This window comes from Hemiscyllium ocellatum, chromosome 24 (assembly GCF_020745735.1).
Source record: "Hemiscyllium ocellatum isolate sHemOce1 chromosome 24, sHemOce1.pat.X.cur, whole genome shotgun sequence".
Classification (NCBI taxonomy): Eukaryota; Metazoa; Chordata; class Chondrichthyes; order Orectolobiformes; family Hemiscylliidae; genus Hemiscyllium; species Hemiscyllium ocellatum.
This window is the reverse complement of record NC_083424.1, coordinates 1,219,233-1,239,110: the sequence shown is the minus strand read 5'-3', so window position 1 is coordinate 1,239,110 and position 19,878 is coordinate 1,219,233. Positions and strand designations below refer to the sequence as shown.

At 42.7% G+C, this 19,878-nt stretch overlaps 1 protein-coding gene across 3 annotated transcripts in view; it reads left to right on the top strand.

The window, feature by feature from the left end:
* The window catches only part of LOC132826993 (V-type proton ATPase 116 kDa subunit a 2-like), a 90,080-nt gene that overhangs the window by 21,278 nt on the left and 48,924 nt on the right, over positions 1 to 19,878 (top strand). For all 3 annotated transcript variants that reach the window (XM_060843307.1, XM_060843306.1, XM_060843308.1), the window contains exons 4-8: positions 8,128 to 8,265; positions 14,581 to 14,681; positions 17,660 to 17,786; positions 18,126 to 18,208; positions 18,846 to 18,939. In XM_060843307.1, the coding sequence (XP_060699290.1) occupies positions 8,128 to 8,265; positions 14,581 to 14,681; positions 17,660 to 17,786; positions 18,126 to 18,208; positions 18,846 to 18,939 (543 nt within the window). The remainder of the gene's footprint in view (positions 1 to 8,127; positions 8,266 to 14,580; positions 14,682 to 17,659; positions 17,787 to 18,125; positions 18,209 to 18,845; positions 18,940 to 19,878) is intronic.

The following is a 19,878-nucleotide window of genomic DNA, read 5'->3' as shown; positions in this document are numbered from 1 at the left end:
CTCTCCACAGATGCTACCAGACCTCCTGCGTTTCTCCAGCACTTTGTTTGAATTTCAGATTTCCAGCATACATAATATTTCACTTTTATTTGAGTATGTTATACAAGTTCAACATGACGTCCCTGCCTGTGATTGGACTCAATGCCCTGATTAATAATTGCAAGAATACTATATGCTTCATTTACCTTCATGTTGTCTCCAACTGTCCTGCCTTCTTTAATGATTTAGAGGTACACATACATCCAGGTCTCTCTGCTCATGCAACCCCTTTAGAAAAGTACCTTCTTTTTATCCCATTTCTCCATGGTCTTTTGACCAAAAATGTATCACTTCACCCTGAAAGTCGTAGTCATACAGCAAGGAAACAGACCCTTCCGTCCAATTCATCTAAGCCAACCAGACGTCCAAATCTGACCTTGTCCCATTTGCCAGCATCTGTATTGAACTTCACATGTCACCTATCTGCCTACTCCATCAACTTGTTATAGAGTCATAGAGATGTACAGCATGGAAATAGACCCTTCGGTCCAACGCGTCCATGCCGACCAGATATCCCAACCCAATCTAGTTCCAGCACCCGGCCCATATCCCTCCAAACCCTTCCTATTCATATACCCATCCAAATGCCTCTTAAATGTTGCAATTGTACCAGCCTCCACCACTTCCTATGGCAGCTCATTCCATACATGTACCACCCTCAGCGTGAAAAGGTTGCCCCTTAGGTCTCTTTTATATCTTTCCCCTCTCGCCCTAAACCTATGCCCCCATAGACCTGGACTCCCCCCCCCCCCCCCCCCCGGGGAAAATAACAAGACTGGCCAGTTTACTTAAATGGCTTTCTTTTATGATGCATTGTTTCCCAAACATAGCTGTGGACTTCTGGGTTGTTTTTCTGAAATGTTGATCAGGGTCACCTCCTCAGTTCACCTAGATAAAGCAGCGCCACTTCTAACTCAACTTTCCTCTCCTTGGGCTTCTGGCAGCCAGTGTGGGAGATTAGGCGGGGAGCTTTCAAATCTTCTTACTGTCTCAGTAGCAGCCCAGAACCATCTCACAGAAAACATAGTTCGAAAGAAAACTTTAATTAAGTTCCACCCTGATCAACTGATCAACACTTCCCACAGCCTCAAGTACCATTCTGCTTGAACATAAGAGTCTTTTCCAGACTTGCTGGAACCAATTCCAAGTGCTGTTAGTAGCCAACTGTTGCTGTTTGTTTAAACACAGTACCCATCCCAGGGTCGCAATGTCTGTTAGAATTCTTTTAATAAAGAAACAGTGTACAATTAACCTCCAAGCCTGGCCTTACAAACAAACAAAGCTTGTTTGGTCTGTTCTTTTCCTTTTACACAAGCTGTCCCAAAGTCCACAAATAATTTCCAGCTCTAAATTCAAAATTAATAAAACAATAAAAATTAAGATAATGAAAAGTCGGTGAGGGTTTGAACGTAATGCCCTGTCTATGTCTCATTGTTAACATTTCCCAGTCATTGGACACATTTCCCCCATTCAGGCTTTTAAAATCTTACAAAAAGCCTCAAATAAAGCTTCCTTAATTATCCATTGGGAAAAAGCTAATTTTTTGGAGTCTTTCTTCATAATTCCCATTCTGACCATTTAATTGTATTGTATCTGCATCCCTGCTGATGTCCTGAATAAATCCCACATCCTAGGAGAAAGTGAGGGCTGCAGATGCTGGAGAGTCAGAGTTGAAAAGTGTGGCTCTGGAAAAGCACAGCCAGTCAGGCAGCAACTGAGGAGTAGGAGAGTTGACTTTCCTGCTCCTGGGATGCTGCCTGATCTGTGCTTTTCGACTCTAAATCCCACATGCTCTTAACTTGTCCTATAAGTCACTCCTTTCATTATATTTAAATAGTCCTTTTGAATTTTTACCTTTTAAAGCTCTCTGTATCTGTATCCCTTTTTCTGTGTCCTTTTTTAACTCTCCTCCGTCACATTTCTGAATGTTTAACAGCAGTTGCTACCTAACTGTTCCTTTTGACGACCTGTCCACATGTTTCCCTTGTTTCCTGCAGTTTTATAATGTTCCTTATTTATCAACAAATTATATTATCATTGTCCTTGTGTAATGTACATGAATAACTTTATAAAGAACTTGCTTTATAGCAACTTAGAAAATAAGAGAGCTGTAGGCCATTCAGCCCCTCGAGGTATTCAGCTGATGTTCTACCTTACCATCATTTCCTCACATGGGCCCCATTTCCCTGATGTCTTTAACATCTCTATTTGTTGCTTTTATTACTGAAGAATCCTTCAAAGTTTTAGTGATAACTTGAGTACTGTATGTAGTTCTGGTCACCACAGTAAGAGGGTGCAGAGGATTTACAAAGAAAATTACATCACAGAAACAGACTCTTTGGCCCTCCAAGCCTGTGCCGATCCAGATCCTCTCCCTAAACCTGTCGCCTCCTTTCTAAGGATCTGTATCCCTCTGCTCCCTGCCCATTCATGTATCTGTCTAGATACATCTTAAATGATGCTATCGTGCCTGCCTCTACCACCTCCGCTGGCAATGCATTACAGGTACTAACCACCCTCTGTGTAAAGACATTTTCATGCATATTTCCCTTAAATGCTTCCCCTCTCACCTTGAACTCGTACATCTTTGTAACTGAGGCCCCCACTCTGGTGAAAAAGCTCCTTGCTATCTACCCTGTCTATACCTCATGATGTTGGAGACCTCAATCAAGTCCCCCCCCATAACTTCTGTCTTTCTAATGAAAATAGTCCCAATGTACTCAACCTCTCTTCATAGCTAGTGCCCTCTATACCAGGCAACATCCTGGTGAACCTCCTCTGCACCCTCTCCAAATCATCCACATCCTTTTGGTAATCTGGGGACCAGAACTGTATGCAGTATTCCAGATGTGGCCAAACTGAAGTCCTATGCACAACTGTGACACAACCTGCCAACTCTTGTACTCAATATCCCATCCGACAAAGGAAAGCATGCCATATGCCTTCTTGACCACTCTATCGACCTGCGTTGCCACCTTCAGGGTACAATGGACCTGAACACCCAGATCTCTCTATATATCAATTTTCCCCAGGGCTTTTCCATTTACCGTATAGTTCATTCTTGAATTAGAGTCATAGAGATGTACAGCACGGAAACAGATCCTTTGGTCCAACTCGTCCATGCCGACCAGATATCCCAACCCAATCTAGTCCCACCTGCCAGCACTCAGCTCACATCCCTCCAAACCCTTCCTATTCATATACCCATCCAGATGCCTTTTTAAATGTTGCACTTCCTCTGGCAGCTCATTCCATACACATACCACCCTCTGTGTGAAAATGTTGCCCCTTACGTCTCTTTTATATCTTTCCCCTCTCTCCTGAAACCTTTATCCTATGACTCCTCCATCTCAGGGAAAAGACTATGTTTATCTATCCTATCCATGCCCCTTGTTATTTTATAAACCTCTATAAGGTCACCCCTCAGCCTCTGATGCTTCAAGGAGAACAGTCTAGCCTATTCAACCTCTCCCTGTAGCTCAAATCCTCCAACCCTGGCAACAATCTTATAAATCTTTTCTAATCCCTTTCAAATTTCACAGCCTTCTTCACTTTCCTACCTACCTGCGACTCCACTTTCTCCATCAGCCTACCATGGGGAACCTTATCAAATGTCCACGTAAACGACATCTACAGCCCTTCTCTCTTCCATTAGCTTTTTCACTTCCTCAAAGAATCCTATTAATTTGGTAAGACATGACCTTCTCTGCACAAAACCATGCTGCTTATCACTGATAAGCCCATTTTCTTCCAAATGTAAATAGATCTATCCCTCAGTATTTTCTCCAGCTTCCCTACCAGTGACGTCAGGCTCACAGGTCTGTAATTACCTAGATTATCCTTCTTAAACAAGGGGACAACATTAGCAATTCTCCGGTCCTCCGGGACCTCATCCGTATTCAAGGATGTTGCAGAGATATCTGTTAAAGCCCCAGCTATTTCCTCTTTCGCTTCCCTCCATAATCTGGGATAGATCCCACCCTGACCTTGGGGACTTGGCCACATTAATGCTTTTTAGAATACCTAACACTTTCTCCCTCCTTATGCTGATTTTGACCTCGAGTAATCAAAAATCTATCCCTAAGGAGGAGAAAGTGAGGACTCCAGATGTTGGAGATCAGAGCTGAAAATGTGTTGCTGGAAAAGCGCAGCAGGTCAGGCAGCATCCAAGGAGCCGCCTGACCTGCTGCGCTTTTCCAGCAACACATTTTCAGTTTCGAATCTATTCCTAAACTCAACATTCGCCATGACCCTCTCTTTGGTGAATGCCGACACAAAGTAGACATTAAGAAGCTCACCCATTTTCTCTGACTCCGAGCATAACTTTCCTCCTTTGTCCTTGAGTGGGCCAACCCTTTCTCTAATTACACTCTTGCTCCTTATATACAAATAAAAGGCTTTGGGATTTTCCTTAACATGTTTGTTAAAGATATTTCATGAATGCTTTTGACCCTCTTAATTCCTTGTTTCAGATTGGTCCTACATTACTGATATCCTTTCAAAGCTTTGTCTGCTTCCTTTTTCCTCATAGCTAGTCTCACAATTTCACCTGTCATCCACAGTTCATAATCTTGCCATTTCTATCCCTCATTTTCACAGGGGCATATCTGTTCGGCATTCTAATTAACCTCTCCTTAGAAGCCTCCCATATATCCAATGTAATTTACCTTCAAACAGCTGCTCCCAATCCACATTCCCAGCTCATACTAAATTCTGCTAAAGTTGGCCTTGCTCCAATTTAGCACTTTTCGTTTAGGACCACTGTCATCTTTGTCCAGGAGTATTCTAAAATTAACGGAATTGTGATCACTATTCCCAAAGTAATCACCGACTAAAACCTCACCCACCTGACCGGGCTCATTCCCAACACCAGGTCCAGTATGGCCCCTTCCTGAGTTGGACTGTTTATATACTACTCTAGAAAACCTTCCTGGATGCTCCTTACAAATTCTGCTCCATCTAACTTCTAACACTAAGTGAATCCCAGTCAATATTGGGAAAATTAAAATCTCCCATCACCACCACCCTGTTGCTCCTACATTTTTCCATAGTCTGTTTACATATTTGTACCTCTATCTCACGGTCACTGTTGGGAGGCCTGGAGTAGAGCTCCAACATTGTTACAGCACCCTTCCTATTTCTGAGCTGTGCCCATATTGCCTCATTGCTCGAGTCCTCCATAGCATAGCTGTGATATCCTCTCTGACCAGTAAAGCAACTCCTCCACCCCTTTTACTTCCCTCTCTGTCCCGCCTGAAGTATTGATATCCTGAGATATTTAGTTGCCAATCCTGCCCTTCCCTCAACCAAGCCTCCGTAGTAGCATTATTGTCATACTTCCAGGTATTAATCCAAGCCCCAAGTTTAGCTGCCTTACCTGCTACACATCTCGTATTAAAACAAATGCACCTCAGACCACCTGTCCCTCTGTATTCATCATTTACTCCTTGCTTAATCTTCCCCTTAGTCACGCTGACTTCATTACTTAGTTCCTTAAAGGCTTTAGTTACTATGTCTTTACTGCCCACTAACCTCCTCATTTCGTCCCAGCCTGGCCCAGGTATAGACCGTCCAACTTGTAATAGTCCCACCTCCCCCAGAACTGGTCCCAATGTCCCAAACATCGAGCCCCTGCCTCTTGCACCACCTCTCATGCCACTCATTCAACCTGCCTATTTTTTCATTTCTACTGTGACTAGCACATGGCACTGGTAGCAATCCTGAGAATTACTATCTCTGAGGTCCTACTTTTTAACTTGACTCCTAACTACCTCAATTCTGCTTGTAGGACCTCATCCTGCTTTTTTTGAACCTGTATCTCTGGTGCCTGTATGCACCATGATAGCTGGCTGTTCACCCTCTCCCTTCAGAATGTCCTGCAGCCGATCTGAGACATCCCTGACCTGTGCATGTGGGAGGCAACATACCATTTGGGAGTCTCATTTTCGACCACAGAACCACCTCTCTACTCCCCTTACAATTGAATCCCCTGTGACTATAGCCTTCCACTCTTTTTGCAGCCCTTCTCTACACCAGAGCCAGCCACGGTGCCATGAACCTGACTACTGCTGCCTTCCTCTGGTGAGCCATCTCCCCCAACAGTGTCCAAAACGGTTTTGGAGGGATGATTGCAGGGACACCTACACTGCCTTCCTGCTCTTTCTCCCTCAGTAATCCTAATCTGCATTGTGAACAATTCACTAACGTACTATCCACAACGACCTCAGCATCCTGGATGCTCTTGTTCGACCGCATGACTGCTCTGGAGCTGCGGCTGGACACACCTCCTGCATGTGAAGGAGTCAGGGACATCAGCCGCATCCCTGAGCTCCCACATTGAGCAAGAGGAACATAACACAAGTCTGACATATCCTGCCATTTTTAACCTTAAACTTGAAACCTTAACCTTTAACCTGAAATAAAACATTTTTTTTTACCAATCACACTACTTACCAGCACATGATAAAAAGAAAAGCCTTACCTTATCAATTAGTTAGAGGCGGTGGGTGACACGACACGTGTAGTGTCTCTGGTTCGGCCGCTGCCCAAATATATCAGTTCACTCACCTTCCCAGAGCACAATCGACTGCTCCCACTCAGCTCCTCACTCTCGCTGCTCCCGCTGCTGCTGCTGCAAAATGGAGGCCACTGATTCCATGAGGGAAGTATTTAAATAGAAAATTTACCTTTCCAGCAGCCCCTGGTTCTCGCTTTCACTGCTGCTGCTGCAAAATGGCGATTCGTGAGGATTTTGCCAGGACTGGAAGGTGCAGCCATGTAGAAAGACTGTATAGGCTGGGGTCATTCTTGGAGTAGAGGAGGCTGAGGGGAGATTTGATTGAGCTGTTCAAAATTGGGAGGGACCTGAAAAGAGTGATGGTAGGAGTGTTTAAACACTAACAGAATGGTAGATGACTCATGGGGCATGGTTTTCAAGTGACTGTCAGAACGGATGAAAGGGAAATGGGAACTCAGTGTGCAAGAATATTAGAGGCAGATACTCTTAACTAATTTAACAGATACCTAGAGATGCCCCTCAAGTGCTGCAATATACAGGCAATGGACCAATGCTAAGAAATGAGATTATGCTGAAGTCACATGACAGTTTTCCTTTCTGTTTATCCCTGATGCTAGTATTGACGTTGAGCCATGGAGATGTACACTTTGGAAACAGACCCTTCAGTCCAACTCGTCCATGCTGACAAGATATCTCAATCTAATCTCATCCCATTTGCCAGCACTTGGCCCTTATCTCTCTCAACCCTTCCTATCATATACCCATCCAAATGCCTTTTAAATGTTGTAATTACATCAGCCTCCTCCACTTCCTCTGGCAGTTTATTCCATACACACACCACCATTTGCGTGAAAAAGTTGCCCCTTGGGTCCCTTTTAAATTTTTCACCTCTCACCCTAAACCTATGCAATATATTTCTGGACTCTCCAACTCCTGTACTCGATACTCTGACCAATAGAGGAAAGCATACCAAACGCCGCCTTCAATATCCTACTATGCTATCTTTCTGCAACTCCATTTTCAAGGAACAAGGAGCGTGCACTCAAAGGTCTCATTGTTCAGCAACACTCCCTAGGACCTTACCATTAAGTGTACAAGTCCTGCTCTGATTTGCTTTTCCAAAATGTAGCACCTCACATTAATCTAAGTTAAACTCGATTTGCTACTCCTCAGCCCATTGGCCCATCTGATCAAGATCTCGTTGTAATCTGAGGTAACCTACTTCGCTGTCCACTACACCTCCAATGTTGGTATTCTCTGCAAATTTGCTAACTATGTTGTTCCATTCAGATCTGAAAGTATTTTATTTGTTCCGTAAACAACTTGCTATTCAGTTTAATGTCCTAATTTATTCATAAAGGTTTCAATAATGTAAAGATACACAATGATTATATGATGTTTCTGAAAGTAAGGCTAAGATTCCCTGCTGGTCAAGGAGTAGGAAGTCCGCTTTGTGAAATGAAGTGGAGTTTGGACTTAAAACAGTTTGAATGCCCAGAGTCCAGGAGATAGTGCGAGGTATTTCTGGAGATGCTGCTTCCTTATGTGTGGTTGTTTTTGTTTCTTTAAAGGAGCAGCTTCAACAGCTGGAAGCGGAGCTGAAAGAAGTGACAAAAAACAAAGAGACTCTAAAGAGAAATTATCTAGAGCTGACTGAATACAGTCACATGCTGAGAGTAACACAGAACTTTGTCAAAAGGGCTTCTGAGGTGAGTGACCATGAGGAATTCAGACTCTTTCAGTGTTGCATGCCAGAAAGTTTTGTTGGTTGTTTAACTTTTCAAATGTAGGAATTTGACTTCTAAAGAAGTTGTCATAGATTCATAAAGTACAAAAGAGGCCCTTTAGCCCATCAAGACTGTATTGACCAAACTACTGTAAATCTGTTACTCCCACTTTGCAGCACTTGGCCTATAGCCTTGAATATTATAAAACATAGAATTACAGATGCTGAAGTTTTGAAACAAAGCAGAAATTGCTGGAGGATCTTAGCAATTCTGGCAGAATCTGTGGAGAGAGATAAACAGAGTTAACATTTCAAGTCTGATGATGCTTCATCAGTTCTGAAGATTGGTCACTAGACTTGAAACGTTAACTCTACTTTTTCTGCATGCATGCTGCCAGACCTGCCGAGTTCCTCCAGCAATTTCTATTTTTGCCTTGGAATATTGCGACATTTCAAATACTCGTCCAAGTACTTTTCAAAGGTTCTGAGGCTTCCCACCTAGGCCACCATCCTCTGGGTGAAAAAAAACATTTTCCTCAAATTCCCTGTCAACCTCCTGCCTTTCACCTGAAAATTATATCCCTTTGTTATTAACCCTTCGACTCAGGGGAACAGCTGCTTCCTATGCACCTGTCAAAAAACAATACAGCACAGGAAAAGACCCTTTAGCCCACCAAGCCTGCACTGATATATTTTGCCCCTCTATACTAAAACTGTTTTTATTTACAGGATCCGTATCCCTCTAATCCTTTCCTACTCATGTATTCATCCAGGTGCATCTTGAATGCTGCTATTGTATCTGTTTCCACCACCTCTTCTGGCAACACGTTCCAGGTGCTCACCAAGCTTTGTGTGAAAAACTTGCCTCAAACATCACTTTTAACATTGCCCCTCTGCACCCGGAATCTGTGTCCCCGAGTAATTCACCTTGGGGAAAACGCCTCATACTTTCCACTCTATCCATGGTATTCACAATCTTATAAACGTTTTATCAGGTCACCCCTCAACCTACTGCATACCAGGGGGAAAAACCCCAGTCTACCCAACTTCATAGCTAAAATCCCCATACTAGGCAACATCCTGGTAAACCTTTTCTGTACACTCTCCAAAGCATCCACATTCTTCTGGTAATGTGGTGACCAGAACTGTACACAATATTCCAAGTGGGGCCTAACTGAAGTTCTATAAAGCTGCAGCATCACTTGTCTATACTTATATTCGATGCCCCTTCCAATGAAGGCAAGCATGCCGCAGGCCCTTTTACTCCCTTAGTGACCTGTGGACCAGCACACCCAGATCCCTCTGCATATCAATACTTTAAGCGTTCTGCCATTCACTGTATAATTTTCACCTGTACTTGACCTTCCAAAATCCATCACGTTACATTTGTCTGGAAGAAACTCCATCTTCCATTTTACTGCTTATGCCTCCAACTGATCTATATCCTGCTACATCCTTTAACATAGTCCTCACTATCCATAACTCCACCAATCTTTATATCATAGAACATCGAACAATACAGCACAGAACAGGCCCCGCCGCCCACGATGTGCCGAACATTTGTCCTAGCTTAAGCACCTATACATGTACCTGTCCAATTGCCGCTTAAAGGTCACCAATGATTCTGACTCTGCCACTCCCACAGGCAGCGCATTCCATGCCCCCACCACTCTCCTGGCTATCCTGTATCCCTCCAACGCTCTGTCTGAACCTTGTTTCCTCAACCTTATGTAAGCCTCCTTCTTCCTCTTTACTAGACATTCAACCTCTCTAGTCAACCAAGGTTCCCTCACACGACCAACTCTTTTCTGCCTGACATCCCCTCCTATACCTTCCACCCTTCACCTTAAATTTATGTCCCCTTGTAACACTCTGTTGTACCCGGGAAAAAAGTCTCTGACTGTATACTCTATCTATTCCCCTGATCATCTTATAAACCACTATCAAGTCACCCCTCATCCTTCGCCGTTCCAATGAGAAAAGGCCTAGCACTCTCAACCTATCCTTGCACGACCTATTGTCCATTCCAGGCAACATCCTGGTAAATCTCCTCTGCACCCTCTCCAAAGCTTCCATAGCTTTCCTAAAGTGAGGTGACCAGAACTGCACACAGTACTCCAAATGTGGCCTTACCAAGGTCCTGTACAGCTGCAACATCACCTCACGACTCTTGAATTCAATCCCTCTGCTAATGAACGCTAATACACCATAGGCCTTCTTACAAGCTCTATCCACTTGAGTGGCAACTTTCAAAGAGCTATGAACATCGACCCCAAGATCCCTCTGCTCCTCCACCTTACTAAGAACCCTACCGTTAACCCTGTATTCCGCATTCTGATTTGTTCTTCCAAAATGGACAACCTCACACTTGACAGGGTTGAACTCCATCTGCCACTCCTCAGCCCAACTCTGCATCATATCTAAGTCCCTTTGCAGCCGACAACAGCCCTCCTCACTATCCACAACTCCACCAATCTTCATGTCGTCTGCAAATTTTCTGACCCACCCTTCAACTCCCTCTTCCAAGTCATTAATAAAAATTACAAACAGCAAAGGACCCAGAACTGATCCCTGTGGAACTCCACTTGTAACTGGGCTCCAGGCTGAATATTTACCATCTACCACCACTCTCTGACTTCGACCGGTTAGCCAGTTCTCTATCCAACTGGCCAAATTTCCTACTGTCCCATGCCTCCTGACTTTCCGCATAAACCTACCATAGGGAACCTTATTAAATGCCTTATTAAAATCCATGTACACTACATCCACTGCTCTACCCTCATCCACATGCTTGGTCACCTCCTCAAAGAATTCAATAAGACTTGTAAGGCAAGACCTACCCCTCTCAAATCTGTGCTGGCTGTCCCTAATCAAGCATTGTCTTTCCAGATACTCATAAATACTATCCCTCAGTACCCTTTCCATTACTTTGCCTCCCACCGAAGTAAGACTAACTGGCCTGTAATTCCCGGGGTTATCCCTATTCCCTTTTTTGAACAGGGGCACAACATTCGCTACTCTCCAGTCCCCTGGCACCACCCCCGTTGACAGTGAAGATGAAAAGGTCATTGCCAACGGTTCGGCAATTTCCTCTCTCGCTTCCCACATAATCCTAGGATATATCCCGTCAGGCCCGGGGGACTTGTGTATCCTCAAATTTTTCAAAATGTCCAACACATCTTCCTTCCTAACAAGTATCTCCTCTAGCTTACCTGTCCATTTCATACTCTCCTCTTCAACAATAAATACTTAAGAAAAGTATTCATTCAAGACCTCTCCTATCTCTTCCGACTCAATACACACTCTCCCACTACTGTCCTTGATTGGACTTACCCTCGTTCCCGTCATTCTCATGTTTCTCACATACGCATAAAAGGCCTTCGGGTTATCCTTGATCCTACCCGCCAAAGATTTTTCATGCCCTCTCTTAGCTCTCCTAATCCCTTTCTTTAGCTCTCTCCTGGCTATCCTGTATCTCTCCTACGCTCTGTCTGAACCTTGTTTCCTCAACCTTATGTAGGCCTCCTTCTTCTTCTTCTTTACTAGACATTCAATCTCCCTCGTCAACCAAGGTTCCCTCAAACGACCATCCCTTTCCTACCTGACAGGTACATACATATCAAGGACACGTCATGTCTGTTCCTTGAAAAAGTTCCACATTTCAACGACATCCTTCCCTGACAGCCTATGCTCCCAACTTATGCTCCTCAGATCCTGTCTTGCAGCATCGTATTTACCCTTCCCCCCCCCAATTGTAAAACCTGCCCTGTTGCATGTGCCTATCTCTCTCCATAACCAAGGTGAAAGTCACAGAATTGTGGTCACCATCACCAAAATGCTCACCCACTAACAAGCCCATCACTTGTCCCGGTTTGTTACCAAGTACCAAATCCAATATGGCCTCCCCTCTGGTCGGACAATCTACATACTGTGTAAGAAAAGCTTCCTGGACACACTGCGCAATCACGGCCCGCCCAATCTACTTGATCTAAAGAGCTTCCAATCAATATTTGGGAAGTTGAAATCACCCATGACTACTACTCTGTGGCTTCTGCACCTTTCCAAAATCTGTTTCCCAATCTGTTTCTCCACATCTCTACTGCTATTGGGGGGCCTATAGTAAACACCCAACAAGGTGACTGCTCCTTTCCTATTTCTGACCAGCCCATACTACCTCCAAAGGCAGATCCCCCTCGAACTGCCTTTCTGCAGCCATTATACCATTTCTAATTAGCAACTCCACACCCCCTCCTTTTTTACCACCCTCCCTAATCTTACTGAAACATTTGTAACCTGGAACCTCCAACAACCATTCCTGTCCCTCTTCTATCAACGTTTCCATGTGGCCACAGCATTGTAGTCCTAAGTACCGATCCATGCCTTAAGTTCACCCACCTTATTTCTGATACTCCTTGCGTTGAAGTATATACACTTGAGCCCATCTCTGTGTCTGCAATTATTCCCTGTCAGTGCTACCTTCTCCACAGCCTCCCTACATTCTTGGACATCGTGAAAAACAGCTAACCTACTTGCTGGACTACAAGTCTGGATCCCATCCCCCTGCCAAATTAGTTTACCCCCCCCCCCCCCCCCCCCCCGCCGAAGAGTGCTGCAAACTTATTTATTAGACCAGTTATGTTTTCCTCCAAAACATTTATGTAGATCGTAAAACAGCAGAGGTCCCAGCACTGATTCTTATGGAACATGTCTAGTCACAACCCTCCATTCCAAAAGGCATCCTTCCACCACTCCCGTCTATTTCCTATGACTAAGCCAGTTCTGTATCCATTTTGCCAGGTCACCCCTGAAACCATGTGACTTCCATCTTTTGGACCAGGCTGACATGAGGGACCTTGTCAGAGGCTTTACTGAAGTCAATATAGACAACATAATGACTTTTCCCACATCAATCATCTTTGTCATTTCCTCAAAATCTCGATCAAGTTAGTGAGGCACAACCTCTTCTCCCAGAAATCCGTGCTGTCTTTCTTAAAGTTCCACCCTGCATTTTGCATATTCCACTATGATCTTTGTTGACTTGCCTCCATTCTACCTGCTGAAGCCTGTTTTTTGTCCTTGTACAGTTTTGAATGCTCTTACACATCCAGGGTTCCCTGCGTTTGTTGTTCCTACATTTCACCCTAAAGGGAGCATATGGGGCTTAGACTCTTGCAAATTCCAGTTTGAATGCACTACACCCCCTTCTGTACCGCTGCAGATTTACCGAATGACATAGGGAGTGAGGAGGTATTGGATGTTTCTGCAAGTTTAGAAGTGAATTAATCCCCAGGTCAGGATCAGTTGTATCCCCGGCTGCTATGGGAGTGAACAAAAGAAATTACAGAAACTCTGACCTAAATATAGATCTTTTGTTACATTGAACTTGAAGCAATAACTCTGTTTCTCTCTCCAAAGATGCTGCCAAATTTGCTGAGTTTCTCCAGCATTGTTTTATGTTAGATTTCCAGCATCTGCAGTACTTTGTTGCTATACTGAAAAATTAGGTTTGTTTCCCCAATAATCTGCATCTAAATTGATTCAGTATTGGAGCCAGAGCTCTCTAGTTTCATATCTTTACTAGGTCCTTGACTCTTGCTTAATGCACATCGTTTGTAAGAAGTTAAGTGATCTGAATTTTAAATGAATGTGTTCGCTATCTTTGTTAGGTTCTTGTTTTTCAACAGTCTCCCTGGATATAACTATAATACTGGTGCAAATTTCACAGCATAAAAATGTACTATTTTACTGCTGTTACCAAAGAACCAGGCAATATTCTACATTACATAACTTACTTAGCTTACATTCAAATGTTGGTTCTGTTTGAGAAGAGTACTTGCTGTAAAAATAATTAGTTACAATAGGAATGTAATATCTGAAACTATATCTCTGTAAAATGATAATTAAAACAGAAAATACAAAGTAGCTTGTCGCTGTCTGTAAAGGTTGCACATTCATTGACTTATTTTAAAGCATCTTTATGGAGAACATTGTTAGGTTTAAAAATAAAACAACTGCGGCCTGGTGAATGGGCTGCAATGATGATGCACTGTCAGACTTTGAAATTAAAGTTACAAATCAGAACTTGCTCAAAAAAATGAACTGTCCCCAGATCGGACTGTGCAACATGAGGGAATTCCAGCCTAGTGTGGCAACTACCCAATAGAAAAGCGAGAATACTGGCAGGTGTCTATGATGGGGCCCAGTCTGTGGAAGAAGGGAGATTCTTTTGTCAGACTGCTTTTGCTCAACTGCATCTTTCCTCTGCTGATATTTGAAATGTTATTATTTTTTTCTTCAGCTTGACCTTGCCTCCCAGACTCAATTTGAGGAATTTCCTTCGTTGGATAAAGAGCCACTAATGGACTATACCAATATGCAGCGGCTAGGAGCCAAGTTAGGGTACGCCATTGCACTTTGTCAGCTACCTCACTCCTTTCATTATCAAGAGTATCAAAAGTGTTATAGAATATAATGTGAATTTGTTTCAAATAGAAATAAAATGGCACCTTGTAACTTAGAGAATGTGTGAGGTAAATATGTGCTGTATTTTAGCACTATAATCAAGTTTGCAATGTAAATCAATATCTATGGCCATATTGACCAGGTTGGTGATTAGGGCAAGTGTATTGTGCATGAAACTATAGGAATTGCAGTGTGTATTTTTGGCAGTGAAAGTTAGCTTGTGATCGACAGTAATAGAAAGCTACTTAACCAATTTCTGAACAAGAATATCCAGTAAAGATAACCCAGTCATCACTATTTAGCATATTCTTCATAGCAATGTCTCAATGGATCAGATTTAACTTGCTAACCAGTTAGCACACTCCACTCAATCAGTATAAGTGTTGTTTTCTCTTTATTTTGGAATTCTGGTAAATTGTCCTGATAAGTGCAAGATGGAAGTCTTTGACAAAATTGTTAGCAACATTAACTTTGAATCATCAGTAGGCTTACTTGGAGGCCGATGTAAAGTCAACAAAGACAGGAGTGAGGATGGTTGTGGTGTGGGCCTGGGACTCTTAATGGTGTTTTGGGTGAGCTGAGTAGATAGGAGGCTGGACTGGAAAGTACTCCCACACTGTATGCACTCTGCACTTGGTATTTATATTATTGTGTTTATTTCAGCTTGTATTTGAATATGTGTATTGCACATTTCACAAAAATAACATTGGATTATCAGCTGCTGGCGCTCCACATTATTGAAAATGATTTAAAGGGAATTTTTTTTCGATTATTTACTCATGGGACATGACATTGATTAGTTGGCCAGCATTTATTGCCCATACCTATTTACCCTTGAGATGGTGGAGCTGAGCTGCTGCCTTGACCTGCGGCAGTCTGTGTGCTGTGGGTCGACCCACAATGTCCTTAGGGAGGGAATTCCAGATTTTGGCCTAAAAATGGTAATATTTGCACCAAAAATATTGGAGTGTTCTAAAGAAAGGTAATTTGGAGCGTTGACTCTGTTTATCTCTCTCCATCGATGCTAATCTTCTCCAGCACTTGTTGTTTTTAGTCCAGACAATTAGCCAATTACTTGATATGAGAATTGTTTTATAGATGCAGACTTTTCAGATGAAACAAACACAGCTTTCCAAAATTCTGCATCACATTCCAACAATGTATGGCAGCTGCTTGAGCTCATTTATAATTGCAACTCAAATTTAAATCCTTCATTTCAAACAATTTAGAAGTGGAATAAGACAAATTTCTTGTCCAAGATGTTTATTACTTAATTCCAAAATAAACCTCCATTTCATGCATCTATTAATGGATATAGACCAAACACAGGCATGTAGAGTTAGACCACAGATGAGCCATGATCTCGAATGGTGGAACAGGCTCAAGGGACTGAATGGCCTACTCCTGTTCCTGTGTTCCTATTTTAGATTTTCAACAGCACAACTACATAAAGGATTGCTAACAGCTGTATGAGTGCGAAACAGGCAGAAGAGTACAGCAGCACGATGTAAAATCACTCTGGAAAACTGAGTCCAATCAAATCTAACTCCAAAGCGGCATGGTTAGTTTTAGAGCTAAACTTTATATTTAACAGAAGGATCATATCATAGCTAGATCATTAATACAGACCTGAATGTTGGGGGTCTGACAGTGAAAATGGATTTTAATTTAAAACTCTGACACTCCAAGTTTTTGAATCCAGTCTATGATGACACTGGCAAAGAGTCTTTCTCACTATGTTGGGAATGTCCAGATTCACCTCCCACAACCAGAGTGCCTTCTGCTAGTCAGCCCCTTTGAGCCTGTTCTGCAATTCAGTCTGATCCTGACTGATGTATGGCCTAACTCCATATGCCTGTGTTTGGTCCATATTCCTTAAATGAATGAAATGGAGGTTTATTTTGGAATTAAGAGAACAACACATTGGTTAGGAAATCTGTCTGATTCCACTTCCAAATTGTTTGGAATGAAGGATTTAAATTTGAGTTGCAATTATAAATGAGCTCAAGCAGCTGCCATATATTGTTGGAATATAATGCAGAAGTTTGTAAATCTTGTGTTTGCTTCACCTGAAAACTCTATAAAACAGTTATCAGATCAAATAATTGACTCATGTCTGGACTAAAAACAGAAAGTGCTGGAGAAAGAGTGTGTCGATGTTTCCCTCTCCAGAGTAAGTGCAAGGAGAAGCAGTCCTTGCTTATAAAAGGAACAGAAACAAGAGGGCATGGGTTTAATGTGTGAACGAAGCAAGGATAATAGAGAAAAACCTTTTTTTTGCCCAGTGAGTGGTTGGAGTGTACTGCCTGGAAATGTGGTGGAGCCATGTCAAATAAAACAGTCAAGAGGGAAATTGGATGATTATTTGGATAGAAATGGTGTGCAAGGAGATCGGTGAATATACAGGAAATTGGCACTCGATAGTAGAACCAGTACAGGCATGATGGCTGAATGGCCTTCTGTGCTGTAATGATGCTGTCATCCTCCAAGCTGTTGGCTGGAAGCACCCTCTGTCATGTCTTACCTAAATGCAGTGTTGTTAGCTCAACATTTGTGTTAAATACAGCAATGCTCTGTGCTCTTTGGCTTTCCAGGATATGAAGCTAATAAGAATGTGACAGTCATATGGTTCTGAGCAATGTGTGGTTTTACTTTTACAGATAAATCTAATTTCTTTATGCTTTGGAGATTGAACATGTGTCATCAATCCTCATTTTGTTTCCTTTTGCTGAGAATTCGTTTGAAGTGATTCAATAATCAAAATCTCTGGAATTTTTTTTGGGATCAGCTTTTGAATTTAACTATCATAAATGTGCTCCTTTACACCAGTTGAGATAGATGCTTTAGAAACTGTATCCTGCTGTTTTTGTTAGAGCCATTTCTCTAACTCCCTTTATGAAATGTTTCCTCTGTAGGTTTATAGCAGGCATAATACATCCATGGAAGATTGGACCTTTTGAACGGATGCTGTGGAGAGTCTGTAAGGGTTATACGATCCTCACATACAAAGAATTAGATGTTGCTCTCGAGGATCCAGAGTGTGTGAGTATTGTCTGTGATGTGGAATCTATTCTGTCCCTCCTATCTCCCTCTTTTTCTCTCCCTTGCTCTCTCCACCATCTCCCCCATTTATATCTCTTTTTCCCTTCTCTCACGACCTCGCGATCTCTGTCCCTCGACCTCGCGACCTCTCGAACTCTCTCTCTCCCTCTCTCTCTCGACCTCACGACCTCTCTCTCTCGACCTTTTGACCTCTCTCTCGAGACTTCTCTCTCGACCTCTCTCGCTCTCGATGACCACCTCTTTTTCACCCCCTCCTCTTTCTATCTCTCTCATCCCCTTCTTTCTCAAATATCTTATTAATCAGTGTTTCTGATTTAGGGGGACGATGTGAAATGGGTTGTGTTTTTAGTGTCATACTGGGGTGAGCAGATTGGTCAGAAGGTGAAGAAGATTTGCGATTGGTAAGAGAAAATACTTCTGTTGAATGTACAGCAGACAAGTGGTCATTCAGTTACTGTGCATGTGTCAGCTCTTTGAGAGAACTTTGTAATTTAATCTCAGTCTCCCTCACTCTTCCCTGCAAATTCTTCTTTTTCAGATATTTATCTAATTTTATTTGAATTTTAAAATGGCTTTAAGTGATACTGATCTTGTTTGATTCAACAATTTGAATAAACTGATTATAATCTAGTGCCGATCAGACAAATTCATCAAGCAATAACTGGGTAACAGGGCTGTATTGGTGCTTACTGATGATTGTAAGCACAAACTATGTAACTGGGCCCTAATATCCAGACAGGGTTTTCCCTGAAGGACAGTCTGCTGAGCACTGTCTCCACTGTGATGAGGTTAACTCTCCATCCTGATGGAGCCATCAAGGGAAAGCCTCACACCCCTCTCTTGTGGTCAGTTATGTTGCAGCATTGCTCAAAGATTGGGATTCAAGCTGTTTGAGTGCTCACTGCTGAAGAACTTGTCTGTGATGTCAGTGTAAACATAAAGAATTGAGCTTGCATCTATTTTATGTAATGGTTAGGTGATACCTGTGTAGATAAATATTAGCATTATCCTATTGTAATTGCAATCTATTACTTGCAGTTATCACTGCCATGTCTATCCTTACCCAAGTACAAATCAGGAGAGGAACGACATTGTTGCAGGACTCAACACTCGAATTCAGGATCTCCATACAGTACGTTGTTCTACATCACCTCTGGGTTTGGGCTGGAATTTCAGTTTGCTCTTTATTGATGTTGCAAACTCTGCAAATTTCAAGTGATCTTCTTGTACGTTAGAAACAACTAGGGTTTGAGGAATTATAATGGCCACTTTGCAAGTTAAAAGAATCCTGATGGAGGGAATGAATGATTTGATGCTTTGTTTTTGTAGGAGGTAGTTGAAGGAGAGTGATTAACTAAGACTGGGAGACTTCCCAACTTCACTTCAAATAATTATGATGGGATGTGATCCAGTCAGAGGGACCTTTTGGTTTAATGTCTCATCTGAAAGACAACAATCCTATATCACAACACTCATTCACACTGAAACTGTGATAATGCAGTGTTCTCTCCATACCCACCTGGGGATACTAGCCTCAAGTATGTGATGTGAATGTGTAATTAGAATTGAACCAATGACTGTGCGCAATTTTGGCCTCCTTGCTTAACTAGAGTCATAGAGATGTACAGCATGGAAACAGACCCTTCGGTCCAACTCTTCCATGCAGACCAAGTATCCCAACCCAATCTAGTCCCATCTCCAGCACCCGGCCCATATCCCTCCAAACCCTTCCTATTCATATACCCATCCAGATGCCTTTTAAATGCTGCAATCTTACTAGCCTCCACCACATCCTCTGGCAGCTCATTCCATACACATACCACCCTCTGCGTGAAAGCGTTGCCCCTTAGGTCTCTTTTATATCTTCCCCCTTTCACCCTAAGCCTATGCCCTCTATTTCTGGACTCCCCCACCCCAGGGAAGAGACGTTGTCTATTTATCATATCCATGTCCCCTCGTGATTTCATAAACCCCTGTGAGGTCACCCTTCAGCCTCCGATGCTCCAGGGAAAACAGCCTCTTCCCCATAACTCAAATCTTCCAACCCTGGCAACATCCTTGTAAATCCTTT